Genomic DNA, 16,946 nt, shown 5'->3' with positions numbered 1-16,946 from the left:
TGACCAGCTAGTTCCTTATTACAGCTTTTTAAATTTTAGAAAATAAAAACATGCAATTTAGCTAGGAGCCGGTGGCTCATACCTGTAATCTTACCTACTCAGGAGGCTAAAATCCGAGGATTGCGGTTCAAAGCCAGCCTGGGCAGGAAAGTTTGTGAGACTGTCATCTCCAATAAACTACCAAACAAAAGCCAGAAGTGGAGCTGTGGCTCAAGTGATAGAGTGCTGGCCTTCGTAGAAATCTAGCTCAGGGACAGCCATCAGGCCCTGAGTTCAAGCCCTAGGATCAGCACACACACACACACACACACACACACACAGTTTAAAAATATTGTAGACAAAAGCTATTGTTCCTATTACTTTCCCCCCCCCCCCAAATTCAATGCCTCCAAGACTATTTATAGCCAGCCAACACCCATGGCAAACTATACCAGATTTACAGATTATGAAGATTGGATCTGGCAGAAATGCTGAGAAATTCTTGAGGATTTTGGGGAGGGAGGTTGTGAAGAACAGGAGACCATGACTGTCTGAGCTCTTTTCTGTTTTTTGTTTTTTGTTTTTAGATCTTTGCTGTTTTTCCTCATGATGTTTGTTTGCAACTGCGATGTTGTCTCCGTTTGTAAATTGGTCATGAAATTTAATGTGCAAGAAACAAGCTGGACTATAGGAATTTTTTTCATTTTTTTCCAATTTGGATTTCAAAAGACAAAAATAAAATAAGCTTAAGGGTTGTAAGCATACCTCGAAGTTGTGGGACTATCCCTTACTATCTATAAATTTACTGTACCAACCCATCAAAAATAAAAAGAAATGAGAAGCATGAAAAAAAAAAAAAAGAAGAAGAAGAGAAGCAAGCCAGGGGTGACTCACTACTTGTAATTCTACCTACACCAGGCTGAGATCTGAGGATCTGAGTTCCTGGCAGGAAAGTCTGTGAAGATCTTATCTGGAGCGAATTACCCAAATGCCAAGGCAGAGCAGCGGCTCAAGGGGTAGAGTACTGAGATCAAGCCCCGGTACAGACACACACAACACATACATACATACATACATGCACACACACATGGTGAAGGTGACTGACTGAAAACCGAACCTTCAGGGGGTTTCGTTGTTGTTTCCGCCAGTCCTGGGCCTTGAACTCGGGGCCTGAGCACCGTCCCTGGCTTCTTCTTGCTCAAGGCTAGCACTCTGCCACCTGAGCCACAGCGCCGCTTCCCGCCTTTTCCGTTTCTGAGGCATGGAACCCAGGGCTTCCCGCATGCTGGGCAAGCGCCCACCGCGAGGCCACCTTCCCGGGCGTGGGGCATTCTTGAATCAAGAGATCTTAGATTCTAGCAGGTGAGCCGCCAGCCCGCCAAGCCTGGGAGCCGAAGTCCCGTGCCCGCCGGTGGCTGCGGCTTTCCCCCTCGTCCTCGGGGGTCGCGGCCGGGCCGGGCGCCCTCACCGTCCAGGCGGCCGGGCGCAGCGCGCAGCCCCGCGGCCCCGTCCTCCGCGCGGGGCGGACCCGGGCGCGCCCCGGCACGGGGGGCTCGGTGCCACCGCCAGTGCGGGGCAGAGTGTCCCCCCCACCCCACCCCACCCCCCCCACCAGGCGTCCCCCTCCCTCCCTCCCACCCACGGGGCTCCTTGGAGGAAGAGGGCCGAACCGGCCCTCCAGAGCCCCGCGGGGGCGGCTCGCCCAGCCCGGGCGATCCCGGGGAGCGGAGGGGGCCCGGCCGGACGGACCCGGAGCGCGCGCGCCGCGGTGGGGGCCGGACGGCGCGGGGCCCGCCCCGGGGAGGCTCGAGGGCAGGGGCGCGCGCGGGGCCCCGGCCCCCCCCATACCCGCCCCGGCGCGGCGCACTCACCCCCTCCGCACAGCGCGGGCAGGAGCAGGAGCCCCAGCAGCGGCGGCGCGGGCCCCATGGCGGGCGGCGGGCCGGGGCGTCCTCGGCGCCCCCGACGAGCCCCGCGCCCCGCGGGCGGCCCGGGCAGCAGGCGGGCGCCGGAGTGGCCGCGCCGACGCCGAGCCGGGCGCCCCGCGCAGGTGGGGGTGGGCGGGAGCGGGAAGGAGGCGGGGCGGGGAGGGGAGGGGAGGGGAGGGAGGGAGGGGAGCGCGGGGAGGGGGCGGGCCGGGGCGGAGCCGAGCCCCGCGGGCGCGGCGAGGGGGGCGGGCAGGACTCGGAGGGGAGGGGAGGGGAGGGGGCCGGAGGGGCGGCCCCGGGGGTCCCGGCTGCGCCCGCGCGGGGGGCGGGGGGGGCTGCAGGACCCGAGGGGGGGGGGCTGGAAAGAGGGGCGGGGCGGGCTGGAGCTGGGGAGCGGGGTCGGGCTGTGGGGGGGGGGCGTCGGGCGCCCCGCCGGGGTGGGCGGGGAGAGGAGATCGCGGGGCGCGGCCCGCAGCCCCCCCACCCCCCCCCCGGGCCGAGCGCGGCCTCCCCGTCCCGGGCCCGCGGAGCGCTCAGCCTCCGGCCCTGGGCGGCTTTCCCGGGAAGACCTCTGCTGTCCCCGCGCGGAGGCGGAGGGAAGTGACCGCGGGGAGGACGCGGGGTGGGGGGGGGGGGGGGGCGCGGGGACCGCGGGAGCCCACGGACGCGGGAGCCCACGGACGCGGGAGCACGGCACGCCCAGCCGCCCAGGAGGCCCAGATGTGAGCCCTGCGGTTCCGACCCAGCCCAGGCAGGAAAGTCTGGGGGACTCCGACCTTCGGTGACCCGCAGAAGGCCAGAAGTGGCGCCCGGGGCAGAGCCCTGAGCACCCAACGCTCAGGGACGGCGCCCAGGTCCAGGGTTCAAGCCCGGGAGTGACAGAAGGCAGAGTGGGGCATTCACCTCCGTAATCCCAGCTGCCTGAGAGGCTGGGACAGGGAGATGCTAGCCCAAGTGCGGGGGTGCGGGGCTAGTGCGCGCCACCAATAGCTAGACACAGGGACATTTGCACCTGTCATCTTAGCTTCCTAAACACTGCCCTCCCCCGGCAAGACCTAAGATCATCTATAATATATATGCACAATGGGATCATAGATGTGTGATCTTAGTGTGTGCGCGTGTGTGTAAAACCAGTGTGTAAAGAGGCCTGGCTCATGACAGAGCATCTACCTAGCAAATGCAAGGCCCTGAGTTCAAGCCCCAGTACTGCCAAAATAAACAAACACTAAACAATAACGGATTTCCCAAATTCTCAGTGGCTTCTGCTGCTCCCTCTCTGCTCAAGAGCCAGGGTCCTGGGGCTGGGGATATGGCCTAGTGGCAGGTGTGCTTGCCTCCTCTACATGAAGCCCTGGGTTCGACTCCTCAGTACCACATATACAGAAAATGGCCAGACATGGCACTGTGGCTCAGGTGGCAGAGTGCTAGCCTTGAGCAAAAAGAAGCCAGGGACAGTGCTCAGGTCCTGAGTCCAAGGCCCAGGACTGGCAAAAACAGAAGAAAAAAAGGGGGGGCAGGGTCCTGCCAGGCACTTGTAGATCTCTCTGGTTATCTCCCAATTCCACTTCCATTTACAATAGTCCCTTGACCCCCTAGACTGCCAGCATACTGTACATTTGGGCCTAAGGAGACAACCAGACCAGATGGACTTAGACAAGTTAGGATGTAAATGGACCGCAGAAGTGTGGCATTGACTCCTCGCTTGCAAAAGTAGAGGACTCAGGTAAACAGACCACATGAGCAGTGGTCCTCTGCTGCCAAGCCCCTGGCTATGCGTTAGCCTTACAGGTTTACAGACTTTTTGGGAGACTGAAGCTGTATCCATGACAGGGGGAGAGGGATGGAAGGAAATGGAAGGAGCAGTCCAATTGCATCAGCCTCCTCGCAATCTTTCACAAATAGGGAAGGATACCTTGCTGGTGTTCATGCGTATGAGGCACTTCCCTAGGTAAACATGCTATTTGTTTCGTTTGTATTGGAAAAGTCATGGCTTTTGCGCATAGCTCCAGCCACTTTTGCTTTGGTTATTCCTTTCTCTTTTTTTGGCCAGTCCTGGGCCTTGGACTCAGGGCCTGAGCACCGTCCCTGGCTTCTTTTTGCTCAAGGCTAGCACTCTGCCACTTGAGCCACAGCGCCACCTCTGGCCATTTTCTGTATATATGGTGCTGGGGAATAGAACCCAGGGCTTCATGTATAATAGGAGGCGAGCACTCTTGCCACTAGGCCATATCCCCAGCCCTGCTTTGGTTATTCTTGAGTCCGGGTCTTGATTCCCTGCTGGCATTTCTCTCTGTAGCTAGGATGACAGGCACTAACTACTGTCCCCAGCCTTTTCTGTTAAGATGAGGTCTTAACAAACATTTTATATTGGCTGGCCTGGAACTGTGATCCCCCTGACCTCAGACTCCCAAGTAACTAGACTTAGGAGAGTGGCTGTATTTTTATTTTTTAGGGAGAATATTGCTATGTGGCTCAGCCCTGGGTTCAAAAGCGCCCCTATTTCAGCCTCCAGAGTTGCTGAGTCTACAGGCACGTGTCATCAAACTTCTTTTTTTTACTTTTCTGTGTCAGTACTGGGACTAGAACTTAGGACCTAGCCACTGTCCTTTAGCATTTTTGCTCAAGGCTGGGGAACTGCCACTTGAGCCACAGCTCCATTTCTGGGTTTTTTGGTGGTTAATTGGAGATAAGACTCATAGACATGGACTGGGGATACGGCCTAGTGGCAAGAGCACTTGCCTCGTATACTTGAGGCCCTGGGTTCAATTCCCCAGCACCACATATATAGAAAAGGCCAGAGGTGGCGCTGTGGCTCCAGTGGCAGAGTGCTAGCCTTGAGCAAAAAAAAGCCAGGGACAGCGCTCAGACCCTGAGTCCAAGCCCCAGGACTGGACAAAAAAAAAAAAAAAAAAAAAAGACTCATAGACTTTCCTGTGAGGGCTATCTTTGAGCTGCGATCATTAAATCTCAGCTCCTGGGATCAGCTAGGATTACCGATATGAGACATCAGCTCCCTGCTAACTCTCATTTTCTTAATGAGGTCTGCCTTGTACAAAACTGTTCTAGTTCTCTATTGCCGTAGTCATGCCAGGAAACTGAGAGCCAGAGATTGGAATGGAGCATAGGGGAGAAGGATTGTCATTGCTCCTCATCTCTGCCTGGCACCTTCAAATGGCTGGCACCTCAAGTCAGCAAACTTCAGCTTGCTGTGTTTTGTGCCTGTTTTTTGCAAATCTGTGTTATTCTCACACAGCCATATGTTTCAACATCATACCTGGCTGCATTTGTGCTGCAACAGCACAGCGGATGTGACAAAGTCTGTATGGCTCATAAAACCCTTTGATATGGCCTTTCCAATGTCAACCTAGACTTGTTCTATGTAGCTGCCCCCTGCACTGGGGTGATTTGGAGAGCTAACGGAGGCCAAGGTTGAAGCCTAGGACCCTGAGATCAGAAATCCCTGTATACAAGGCGGGAGCTGTGTGGCCTTGTTTGTGGCTCTGCTTCACCGTATTCCCTTGGCGGACACCCACACAGCCTACACTCGTGGGGAAGAATCACCCAAGTGCTTCCTAGAAGAAGTGTCAAAGAACTGGCAGCTTTGTGTTTGCTTTTGTCAGTACTGAGATTGGAACCCGGGACCAGTATTTGTTCACCTGACTTGCTTACAGTTGGCACTCTACCACTTGTCACTTGTCAGGACTACAGCCTAGGCTTTTTGCTAGTTGCTGTGGAGATGGTGTCTCGGGGACTTTTGTGCCAGGATGGGGTACGAAACCCTGGGACATTGATCCTCTGGTTCTTGCCGAGCAGCTAGGAATACAGATACGAGCCATGGGTGCCTAGCTTGTAACTACGATTTCAAGCCTTGACAAAGACCAGTGACTCAAATATGGGAAATCGGCTCTATTGTTTTAATTTCACACTTGCTGTATGTCCAAATGGAATGACAATTTCTATGCCAAAACATCTGAAGGGAACTGTGAAGACAAAGAAACGAACTAAACCACACTGTACAATCACTCCCATGTTTACAGCCTCTGTCCTACAGGCTACATTTGTGAAACTTCAGCAGTGTGCCCATTGTGTTCCCTGGCTCAGGAACCTGTAGTTACAGGAAAGACCTCCTGGTTTTCATCTAAGAAAAAGAGGGCGTGTCCAGGCCAGTCACTGCCTTATGTGTGTAACTGTAACCCCTCTGTACATCACTTTGACAATAAAAAAATAGAAAAAAATTAAAAAGAACAACAAAAAAGAATGAGTCTGGGGGCTGGGAATGTGGCTTAGTGGTAGAGTGCTTTCCTAGCGTACATGAAGCCCTGGTTCAATTCTTCATACCACATAAACAGAAAAGGCTGGACGTGGCAGTGTGTCTCAAGTGGTACAGTGCTAGCCTTGAGCAAAAGAAGCTGAAGGACAGTATCTAGGCCCCAGGATTGGCAAAAAAGAAAAAAAAAAAAGAATGAGTCTGCCTTATGTCTTGGCTAAGGGTCAGTGTCACACAGGAACTTTGGCATAACAGCTCAGGCTAATTCTAGGCCTGCTGGACTTAATCCTCTCAGTAAAATGAAGCTTTTGTAGTTGTTGCAAAATGAAATGGTACACAAGTAAAAGAACTCACTCATGTGATAGTGAAATAACGTTGTTTCCTTTTTCTTTCCATTCTCTTGAAAGATGCTGAAAATAGACTGAAGTAAAATTTAGTAACACACCATTAGACACAAGACGGTACCACTAAAGACGTCTATAAGATCAATGCTGAAATTCCGTACTCGCATAGGGGCAGTAGTGGGAAGTGAGGCAGTGGTTGTAAGTGAATCTTTTCACGTGTGATAACTGCAGGATCTAACTAAGCATCCTAGCAGTTTGCTAGGAAATGGGCGTGGTGTATGTGGACCTCACACTTTCAATCACCTTTCTAGCTCATGGCTAGCATTCCACCACTTGAGCTGTGCCTCTAGGCCAACCTCTTGCTGGCGAAAGGGAGATAGAGTCTCAAGGACCCTTCAGCACTCTCCATCTTCTCTCCCCCCATAAAATAATGTGTGTGTGTGTGTGTGTGTGTGAGTGTGCGCGCGCGTGCACCCACACAGTCCTGGGGCTCGGGCTCAGGGCCTGAGCTCTGTCCCTGGCCTCTAGCACTCCACACTTGGGCTTGGACATGGGTCCATGCATTGCAGCTAACGTCCAGGGACCACGAACTGAGGGACCGGCCCCCGCGACACGGCTTCCGCGCCGCATCGTCTCGGGGATGCGGGCCACACCCCGACGCCTTCCGTCCACGCAGCCTCTGCCGCCACGGCGCAGGCGCGCCGGTTCCGCGGGGGGGGGGGGGGGGGGAACGCCGCGCGCCTGCGCAGCCCGGCCCGCGCGCGGGGCACCACGGGAAAGCCAAGATGGCCGCCCTCACTTGAGCCTCTCGCGCGTGTTCCTGCCTCGCGCCGTCGGCTGCGGTGGCGGCCCGCTTCTCCTCCAGGCTCCGGGAGGGAGAGGGGGATGCGAAGGCGCCGCGGCCCGGGAGTCGGCGTGACCGAGCTGCCGCTGCTCGTGGGCCTCCGCGGCCCCCGCGCCTCCGGGGAGCAGCCCGGGCTCGCAGCGCCCGGCGCGTTCCGAGTCCTCCAGGTGCGCCGCGGGGCCCGGGGCCGTGGGGGCGGGCGGCCCGGGGGGGCGGGGCCTGGCCCGGGCGGGGCCTGGCGCGAGGGGCTGGGGGCCCCCGGGAGGCCCCGCGTGCGCGCGGGGCCGAGTGGGGCGGAGCGGGCGTGGCGGCCCCGGGCGGGCGGCGCGGACCAGGGGGCCCCTGGCGGCAGACGGCCTGGGGCGGGAGACGGCCTCGGGCGGGAGACGGCCTCGGGCGTGCGGCGCGGACGAGCGGGCCTCGGGCCTGTGGCGGGGGTGAGGGGGTCTCGGGGGTGCGGCCGCCTTGGGGATGAGGGGGTCTTGGGGGTGCGGCGGCCTCGGGGGTGAGGGGGTGAGGGGGTGCGGCGGCCTCGGGGGTGAGGGGGTGAGGGGGTGCGGCGGCCTCGGGGATGAGGGGGTCTTGGGGTGCGGCGGCCTCGGGGGTGAGGGGGTGAGGGGGTGCGGCGGCCTCGGGGATGAGGGGTTCTCGGGGGTGCGGCGGCCTCGGGGATGAGGGGGTCTCAGGGGTGCGGCGGCCTCGGGGGTGAGGGGGTCTTGGGGGTCCGGCGGGGGTGCGGCGGCCTCGGGGATGAGGGGGCTCGGGGGTGAGCGGGTCTCGGGGGTGCGGCGGCCTCAGGGGTGAGGGGTCTCGGGGGTGAGGAGTTTTCGGGGGTGCGGCGGCCTCGGGGGTGGGGTCTCGGGGGTGCGGCGGCCTCGGGGGTGAGGGGGCCTCGGAAGTGCGGGGGCCTCGGGGTACGGCGGCCTCGGGGGTGAGGGGGTCTTGGGGTGCGGCGCGGGTAAGGGGGCCCCAAGAGTGGGGCGGACTCGGGGGTGACGGGGCCTCCTGGGGTGCGGCGCAGGCGAGGGAGCCTCACGGTAAAGGGGCGTCCGGGGGTGCGGCGCTGGCGACGGGGCCTCACGGTAAAGGGGCGTCCGGGGGTGCGGCGCTGGCGAGGGGGCCTCACGGTAAAGGGGCCTCCGGGGGTGCGGCGCGGGCGGGGGGACTTTCGGGGGTGCGGCGCAGCCTGGGCCAGGGGGCCTCCGGGGGCGCGGGGGCCTCACGGTAAAGGGGCCTTCGGGGGTGCGGCGCGGCGCAGCCTGAGCCAGGGGGCCTCCGGGGGCTCGGGGGCCTCACGGTAAAGAGGCCTCCGGGGGTGCGGCGCGGGCGGGGGGGACTTTCGGGGGTGCGGCGCAGCCTGGGCCATGGGGCCTCCGGGGGCGCGGGGGCCTCACGGTAAAGGGGCCTTCGGGGGTGCGGCGCGGCGCAGCCTGGGCCAGGGGGCCTCCGGGGGCGCGGGGGCCTCACGGTAAAGGGGCCTTCGGGGGTGCGGCGCGGCGCAGCGCGGGCGAGGGGGCCTCAGGGTAAAGGGGCCTCTGGGGGTGGGGCGCAGCTCGGGCCAGGGGGCCTGGTGGGGGGTGTGATGCGGGTGAGGGGGCCTGGTGCCTGCGTGCGTGCCGGGCCTTGGGCCTCTCAGTTCCACTGACCGGAAAGTGGCTGGGAAAGGAAGGTCCCAATCCAGGGCTCTCCTTGTCTGCCTTGTTTCCTCTTTTTGGCCTGGTCTATTTTAGTTCCAGGTGTCAATACTGACATTTTTATTTACACCGTAATCCATTGAGTGTTTTTAAAATACGAACACTAATACATTCATGTTACTTGTAACACATTTATTAAAGTTTGGGGAATTTCACAGTTAAATATGTTGCCTTCGCATAAAATAATAGACTGTGAAAATGATTCTGCAGTTTTGTCTCAGGTTAAAAGAATATTTCAAGGGGACTGGGGATATGGCCTAGTGGCAAGAGCACTTGCCTCGTATACATGAAGCCCTGGGTTCGATTCCCCAGCACCACATATATAGAAAATGGCCAGAGGTGGCGCTGTGGCTCAAGTGGCAGAGTGCTAGCCTTGAGCAAAAAGAAGCCAGGGACAGTGCCTCAGGCCCTGAGTCCAAGGCCCAGGACTGGGAAAAACAAACAAAAAGAGTATTTCAATTCTCACAACTTGGGTAAAGTAGCAAGTTTAACAAGTATTGGTTACCTTGAACAGGTGAATTTTGCATTTTTTACAAATTTTATAAAGCATCTTCTTTTTTCTACATATGTGGTGCTGGGGAATCTAACCCAGGGCTTCATGTATACCAGGCGAGTACTCTTGCCACTAGGCCATATTCCCAGCCATAAAGCATTTTTTTCAGCATTGATTTCAGATGGCAGTAATGATTTAGTTCTGGTAAAAAATGCCATATTTTATGAGACATGTCAGAAAAAATAATTTACAGCAAAGTAACTTTGCAACTCTATAGTACATGTATAGCAATTTCAATGGCTTTGAGGTGTTGGTGAAGCAGAAAAAAGACTGCACAAAAGACAGATGAGAAATCTAAGAAAATTCAGTCTGTTAATCCTGATATTTCATGCAGATGATCGTCTATAGTGCTTTTATCAAATGTATTTTTTCAGATATGAAAAATTAAAATTATTGTAATTACAGGATTGGTACACAGAGGAGTTATGTAAGTGAACAGTATCACCCCCTCCTTCATTCTCTCCCATTTTTCCCCCCTCTGGACTTCCTTCTCCCCCAAGTTGTATAGTTCGGTTTCCAGCATAGTGTCTAGTGGGTTTCACTGCTGAATTGGTTCACCCTTTGTCCTCCCATGTCTGTGATTCCTTTTCCCCTCCCCAAATCAGATAAACTCATATACAAGACAAAGTGTACAGAAATAAAAAATAGTGACAGAAGGGAATAAACCAATGGAAAAAGGAATGAAGGGAAAACAAACCAAAAAAGAACTACAACAGTACAACCAAAAAAACCCCTCTTGTTTCTATTTCTTGTAGTGCATTTCGATAAGCATCATTTTATATGATCATACATACACAGTGGTTGAGTCCTTGTGTTCCTCACTTAAGAATATCCTTTTTTGGGGCTGGGAATATGGCCCAGTGGTAAAGTCCTTGTCTCGTACACATGAAGCCCTCATATACAGAAAAAGCCAGAAGTGGTGCTGTGGCTCAAGTCGCTGAGTGCTAGCCTTGAGCAAAAAGAAGCCAGGGACAGTTCTCAGGTCCTGAGTTCAAGCCCCAAGACTGGCAACAAAAAACAAAAAAACAAAAAAAGAATATCCTCTTTTGTTCTCACTGAATGTTTAGAGTACTGTTTAATCATGTCTGGGTATAATAGTCTTTTACTCTCCATTGAGGTTCCTTGTAGATTTATAGACACATTGTAATTATTACAAATGAGGGAAACCATACAGCCTATGTTTCTTTGGGTCTGACTGACTTCACTTCGAAGTAACTGTTTATCAAGTCTTTCCATTTCCTTACAAATGAGGCAATGTCATTCTTATGGAAGCATAGAATTTTATTATATATATGTATGTATATGTAATTGCATTTTGTTGATCAGTTTGTTCACTGAGGGGCATCTAGGTTGATTCCGTATCTTGACTATGGTAAACAATGCGGCAGCGAACATGGCCTAGCTGGTGGCTTTAGTGTGGCCTTGTTTATGGTTAGTTGGATAGATGCCCAGCATTGGGATTGTTGGATCATAGGGAAACTATGTTTAGTCTTTTGAGGGACCTCCATCCTGCTTTCTAGAGTGGTTGAATAAGTTTATGTTCCTACCAACTGTTTTCTTTTGGCAACATCCCCTCCAGCATCTGTTACTGTTACTTTTCTTGATAATGGCCATTCTAACTGGGGTGAGGTGGAATCTCAGTGTTGTTTTGATTTTTATGGCCAGAGATGTTGAACATCTCTTCATGTGTCTCTTGGCCATTCTTTTTTTTTTTTGGCCAGTCCTGGGCCTTGGACTCAGGGCCTGAGCACTGTCCCTGGCTTCTTCCCGCTCAAGGCTAGCACTCTGCCACTTGAGCCACAGCGCCGCTTCTGGCCGTTTTCTGTATATGTGGTGCTGGGGAATCGAACCTAGGGCCTCGTGTATCCGAGGCAGGCACTCTTGCCACTAGGCTATATCCCCAGCCCCTCTTGGCCATTCTTATTTCTTCAGAGAAGTCTCTCTTTAAGTCTTTTTTTTTTTTTTTTTTTTTTGCCAGTCCTGGAGCTTAGACTCTGGGCCTGAGCACTGTCCCTGGCTTCTTTTTGCTCAAGGCTAGTGCTCTGCCACTTGAGCCACAGCACCACTTCTGGCCATTTTCTACATACGTGGTGCTGGGGAATCGAACCCAGGGCTTCATGTATACGAGGCAAGCGCTCTTGCCAGTAGGCCATATTCCCAGCCCCTAATCAAGTTTTTTACTTAGAAATTTCTACCGAGCCTTGGTGTTTTCCTTATTCGTTCCTGTAATCTTTTCAGGGTATCTGATCTTACATTGAGGTCTTTGATCCATTTGGAGTTGATTCTGGTGCCGGGTGTTATATGAGGTCTAGTTTCAGTTTTCTGCATGTGGATAGCTAATTGTGCTACTATCCTTTGTTGAAGAGTTTTTTTTTTTTTTTCCCCTCATTCTCTGCTTTTGGCTACCTTCTCAAATATTAGGTGGCTATAGATCTGTGGGTTAATTTCTGAGTCTTATATTTCATTGGTCCTGAGCCCCATTCTTGTGCCAGTACCAAGCTGTTTTTATTACTACACCACAGTTTGAAGCTTGGTATTGATATTCCTCCAGCACTGTTCTTCCTACTAAGGATTGATTTTGCTATTTGGGGTCTTCTATATCATGAATTTTTGGATTGCTTCTTCTATATCATTCAAAAATGTTGTTGGGATTTTGATGGGTACTGTATTGAATTTGTGCATAGCTTTGTTCATTGCCATTTTCACATGTTAATCCTTCCAATCCAGAAGGATGGGAGATTTTTCCATTTTCTTAACTCTGCTTTAATTTCCTTTTTTAGGTTTTTAAAGTTTTCATCATAGAGGTCCTTCACATCTTTGGTTAAGTTAATTCCTAGGTATTTTATTTTGTTTTGCGGCTATTACAAAAGGAGTTGCTTTCCTGATTTAAGCTTTGCTCTTCTCATTGTTGGCATACAGAAAAGCTACTGACTTTTGTGGGTTCATTTTATATCCTGCTACTTTGCCAAGGTTTCCCATCAGCTCAAATAACTTGGGAGAGGAATCTATGGGTTCTTTAGTTCTTTAAATACAGAATCATGTCATCTGCAAAGAAGGAGAGGAGAGTTTTTCTTCTTTCCCTGTTTGAATCCCTTTTATGTTGTCCCTCACCTTATTGATCCAGCTAGGATTCCAGGACTATAATGAAGAGGAGTGGGTAAAGTGGACATCCTTGTCTGGTTACTAACTTTAGAGGAAATGTTCTTAACTTTTCACCATGAAGAGTAGTGCTGGCTGTAGGTTTGTCATATACCACCTTTATTATATTGTGGAGTGTTCCATGGATTCCTGGCTTCTCCAGAGCTTTTATCATAAAGGAGTGTTGGATCTTGTGAAATGCCTTTTCTGCATATGCTGAGATGATGATTTGGTTCTAGTGCTTGCTCCTGTTGATGTGTTGAATTCAAATGTCGTATTTCTGTGTTTGAGGATTGCAACTTAATGTAATGCCATTAAAGCTTTATATTGTAGATGTGTCCTCAGAACACTCATTTTACATACTATATAGTAAGTCATGTACGTAGCTGTATGTTGAAATGGTTGGGAGATAGAGTGGTGTGTTTTCACCACAACCACTCACATCTTTGCAGTAATAATTGCTTTGGACTCTAAAGTTTGACCAGAATTTGTTTGAATTTATGCAGAAATAATGTTGATATTTGGAACCCATGTCGAACTTCTATGAAGAAAGGGCAACAATGATTGCAGCCGGGGATTTGCAGGAATTTGTTCCTTTTGGTCGAGATCACTGCAAGAACCACCCTAATGCTTTGAACCTCCAGCTTCGTCAGCTACAGCCAGCCTCTGAATTATGGTCTTCTGATGGTGCTGCTGGTTTGGTTGGATCTCTTCAAGAGGTTACCATCCACGAAAAACAGAAGGTTCTATTAATATCTCATATTTTTGAATTGTAGTGATAAAATCTTCTTGTAAGTTGAGACTCCCCAATTACAAATAAGGAATAAGCATAATGCTACTTCTAGGGTAAAGTTAATGTTTACTAATTTGAATCAATACTAAAATAATGATTATTGTAAAACATTTGGGCTGCTTATTTTGACATACTCTGTAACTCAAGGTTTATAAAGAGAGTCAAGTTCTGGTTATGATTAGTTTTAAACCTGTTTCTCTTCATTTCCTATGTAGGAACCAGATTTCATGTTATTTGATGTTTGGTGGTTAAATGGTAGAGAATAGAATTTCTCTGTTCTGCAGAATAGGTGCATATTTCTAGAGGAGGGCAGAAATGTCACTTCAGAAGGTAGAGCAGTAGTAGTTCCTTTCTTTTGAGATAGGGTCTTTTTAAGCAGGCACCCTACCACTGTGCCATACTCTCAGTCTGAGATCAGGTCTTGCCAGGTAGGTCAGGCTGGCCTCATACTTCAGATCCTTTTGGGATTAGAGGTGTGTGCCACTGTACTATGGCAGAATAATTTTTTTCCTTTGTTTTTTTAAGGCAGGATCTTGCTGTGTACTATATCCCAGAACTCAAACTCGTGATCTGCCCAAGCCTCTGTAGTACTGGAATTATAGGCAGGCATTACTTACTGTAACAGGTATATGGTAGTAGTTATTTATTTTGGCATGATAGGTTTAACTCAGGACCTTGTGCTTTAGTACGTAGACCTCTACCACTTGAACCAGTCTTCCAGACCCTTTTTGGACTGGTTGTACTTGAGATAGGATCTTGTTTTATGTATGGGTTGGCCTAGACTGTAATTCTCTTATTGTGCTTTCCTGTGTCACTATGATGATGATTATTTGCCACTATGCTGAGTCATTGGTTGAGATGGAATCTCATGAACTATTTATAACGGGGCTAGCCTTGAATAACAGTCCTCCCATCTTTATAATTAGACATCATAGCCTGGTGTAGATAGCTCATACCTGGAAATCTTAACTACTTAGGAGGGTGAGTGTGGAAGGAACTTGATTTGAAGCTATAGCCTAAGTAGAAAAGTTTCTGAGACCTCTAGAAAATAACCAATGAAAAACAGGGCTGGACGTACAGCTCTTGTGTTGAGCAATAGCAAACTTGAGGTCCTGAGTCCAAGCCCTAAGTATCACAAAATAAGGAAGAAAAATGCATGCAATTAGGAATGGAGACTTTCTCTCTTCCATTAATTTCTGGATTGGATAAGGGAAAGAAAGCCAGCATATATGCAACAGTGTAGTGGGGAAGTCTGTACTGTGCATAATTCCCCCATTGATTCCCTTGTTCATGTCTCTGTTTTCTAGACTTAATGTCTTTTTAGTCACAGCATGTGATTTTATTTTTTAATCTGTAGAAAAGATGATTTAAGAAATACTTTTGGCAGAGTAATATGGAAATTTGATATGCAACCTTCATTATACTCGGTGCTTGAGTACGTTCTTGTTTTTTAAGATAATATGCCCACATAGTCTCATTTTGTTAATCAGTGCACTGGACCACCTTAGAGTTGGGCTTGGATTGAGACTTATTCTTCAGCTGAATAAATCTTGCTCCATAGTATTGAGAAAGAGAAATGGAAGTGCTTGGACATATCTTACACTTGTATTAATTTTTAAGGAAAGCTGGCATTTGAGGAAAGGCGTAAGTGAAATTGGAGAAGAAGCGGACTATGATGAGGAGCTGTATGTGGCTGGAAATATGGTTATCTGGAGCAGGGGAAGTAAAAGCCAGGCAATGGCAGTTTATAAAGCCTTTACAGTGGATAGTCCTGTTCAACAGGTAAGTTACCTTGAATTTTAACATTTGATTGTCTTTATTCATTTAAAAAGATTTTGTTTTAAAGTTTAACAAAAATATAGAAGCAGTGTAAGGATCCAGTAGCTGAGAGTATACTTGTGGCACGTAGTGAAGATAATGATAGGAAATTGTGATTTTAATTTATGTGTTGTCCATTATCCTTTGCTAGTGGTTATCTTTTTTTTTTTTTTAATGCTGGTCCTGTGGCTTGAACTCAGGGCTTGGGCACAGTGCCTTAGTGTTTGTGTTCAAAGAACCCTACCACTTGAGCCATAGTTCCCTTTCTGGCTTTTTGGTGATTAATTGTAGGTAAGAGTCTCAGACTTTTTCCTGCCTGAGTTGGCTTGGAACCATGATCTTCAGATTGCCAGTGGTCATCTTTAAATGTTCCCTTTGCCTACTTCAGTTTGTTATTATCAACAAAAATTAATAAAAATTAAGGATAAAAAAAGAAACCTTTTTATGTCTGGGTTATTATAATTGAGTGTTAGATGAATAAATTATTGGGTGTATAATGATAGGAAAATTCCCTGATTCGCTACATGACTGTCTTACCTAACTTTGCTCTAAAATCCAACAGTTAACAGGAAGGAAATTAAGCACTGTGGCTTTAATTTAATTAAGTACTGTGGCTGTGGCTTTTCAGGAATACATGGGGCTTATCTCCATTTGGTAAAAGAAAATTCTCATAGAAGAATGACAGTTAATAAGTTTAGAAAGAATGGCGGAATTAGAAAAATGATCATTTTATGAGCTGCTGTGTATTAATTGGTGCAGACAAGATGATCAGTAGTTATTAATGCTGTTGTGAAGGCAAAACAGGCATATGTAGAATTGAGGTGTGTCTGCATTTTGGTCTCTTTTAAAATGTTAGTCATGGGGGCTGGGAATATGGCCTAGTGGCAAGAGTGCTTGCCTCATATACATGAAGCCCTGGGTTGGATTCCTCAGTACCACCACATATATAGAAAAGGCCAGAAGTGGTGCCGTGGCTTTCAGAGGCAGAGTGCTAGCTAGCCTTGAGCAAAAAGAAGCCAGGGACAGTGCTCAGGTCGTGAGTCCAAGCTCCACGACTGGCCAAAAAAAAAGTTAGTCATGGAGGAAGAAAAAAGGGTAAGGACTGTTGTAGATGAAAATAGACTTAAGTGGCATCATTAAGCATGATTTTTCCTTGGGTTGGAGCTTGGATCCTTATGCATTAGCTTCCCAAGTACTGTATTGGAGACACGTGTCACCATGATAACCAGTATTTTTAAAACTTGTGAAATGAACTTTGCTTGAATCCTGGTTCTAGAAAGCTGCTTAAGAAAGACTTTTTCCTAAAGTTGGAAAAGCAAAAAAGGCCTGGGTATTAGGTAATATTAGAGATTCTTTTTTCCTTAGAAGCTTGATATTTATATGGCTCTGTAGTAATCATAATTTTATTTATTTTTTTGCCAGTCATGCGGCTTGAGACTCAGGGCATGAGCACTGTTGCTGGCTTCTTTTTGCTCAGGGATAGCACTCTACCACTTGATCCACAGCACCACTTCTGCCTTTTTCTGTTTATGTGGTGCTAGTGCTCTACCATTTGGATCCACAGTGCCACTTCTGGTTTTCTGGTGGT

General features: G+C 50.2%; 2 protein-coding genes across 2 annotated transcripts in view; one reads left to right on the top strand and one right to left on the bottom strand.

Annotated features, from left to right (window-relative positions):
- Nucleotides 1–1,908, bottom strand: part of Mertk (MER proto-oncogene, tyrosine kinase) — an 89,389-nt gene extending 87,481 nt beyond the window's left edge. The window contains exon 1 of the mRNA XM_048353511.1: nucleotides 1,851–1,908. Coding sequence (XP_048209468.1) covers nucleotides 1,851–1,908 — 58 coding nt within the window. The remainder of the gene's footprint in view (nucleotides 1–1,850) is intronic.
- Nucleotides 1,909–7,289: 5,381 nt separating this feature from the next.
- Anapc1 (anaphase promoting complex subunit 1) overlaps nucleotides 7,290–16,946 on the top strand; it is an 80,897-nt gene continuing 71,240 nt past the window's right edge. Inside the window, exons 1-3 of the mRNA XM_048352346.1 lie at nucleotides 7,290–7,529; nucleotides 13,254–13,490; nucleotides 15,161–15,322. Of these exons, the coding sequence (XP_048208303.1) occupies nucleotides 13,278–13,490; nucleotides 15,161–15,322 (375 nt within the window). The 5' untranslated portion in view covers nucleotides 7,290–7,529; nucleotides 13,254–13,277. The remainder of the gene's footprint in view (nucleotides 7,530–13,253; nucleotides 13,491–15,160; nucleotides 15,323–16,946) is intronic.

This window comes from Perognathus longimembris, chromosome 8, assembly GCF_023159225.1.
Source record: "Perognathus longimembris pacificus isolate PPM17 chromosome 8, ASM2315922v1, whole genome shotgun sequence".
Classification (NCBI taxonomy): Eukaryota; Metazoa; Chordata; class Mammalia; order Rodentia; family Heteromyidae; genus Perognathus; species Perognathus longimembris.
The sequence above is the reverse complement of the archived record's forward strand: the minus strand, read 5'-3'. Positions and strand labels throughout refer to the sequence as shown.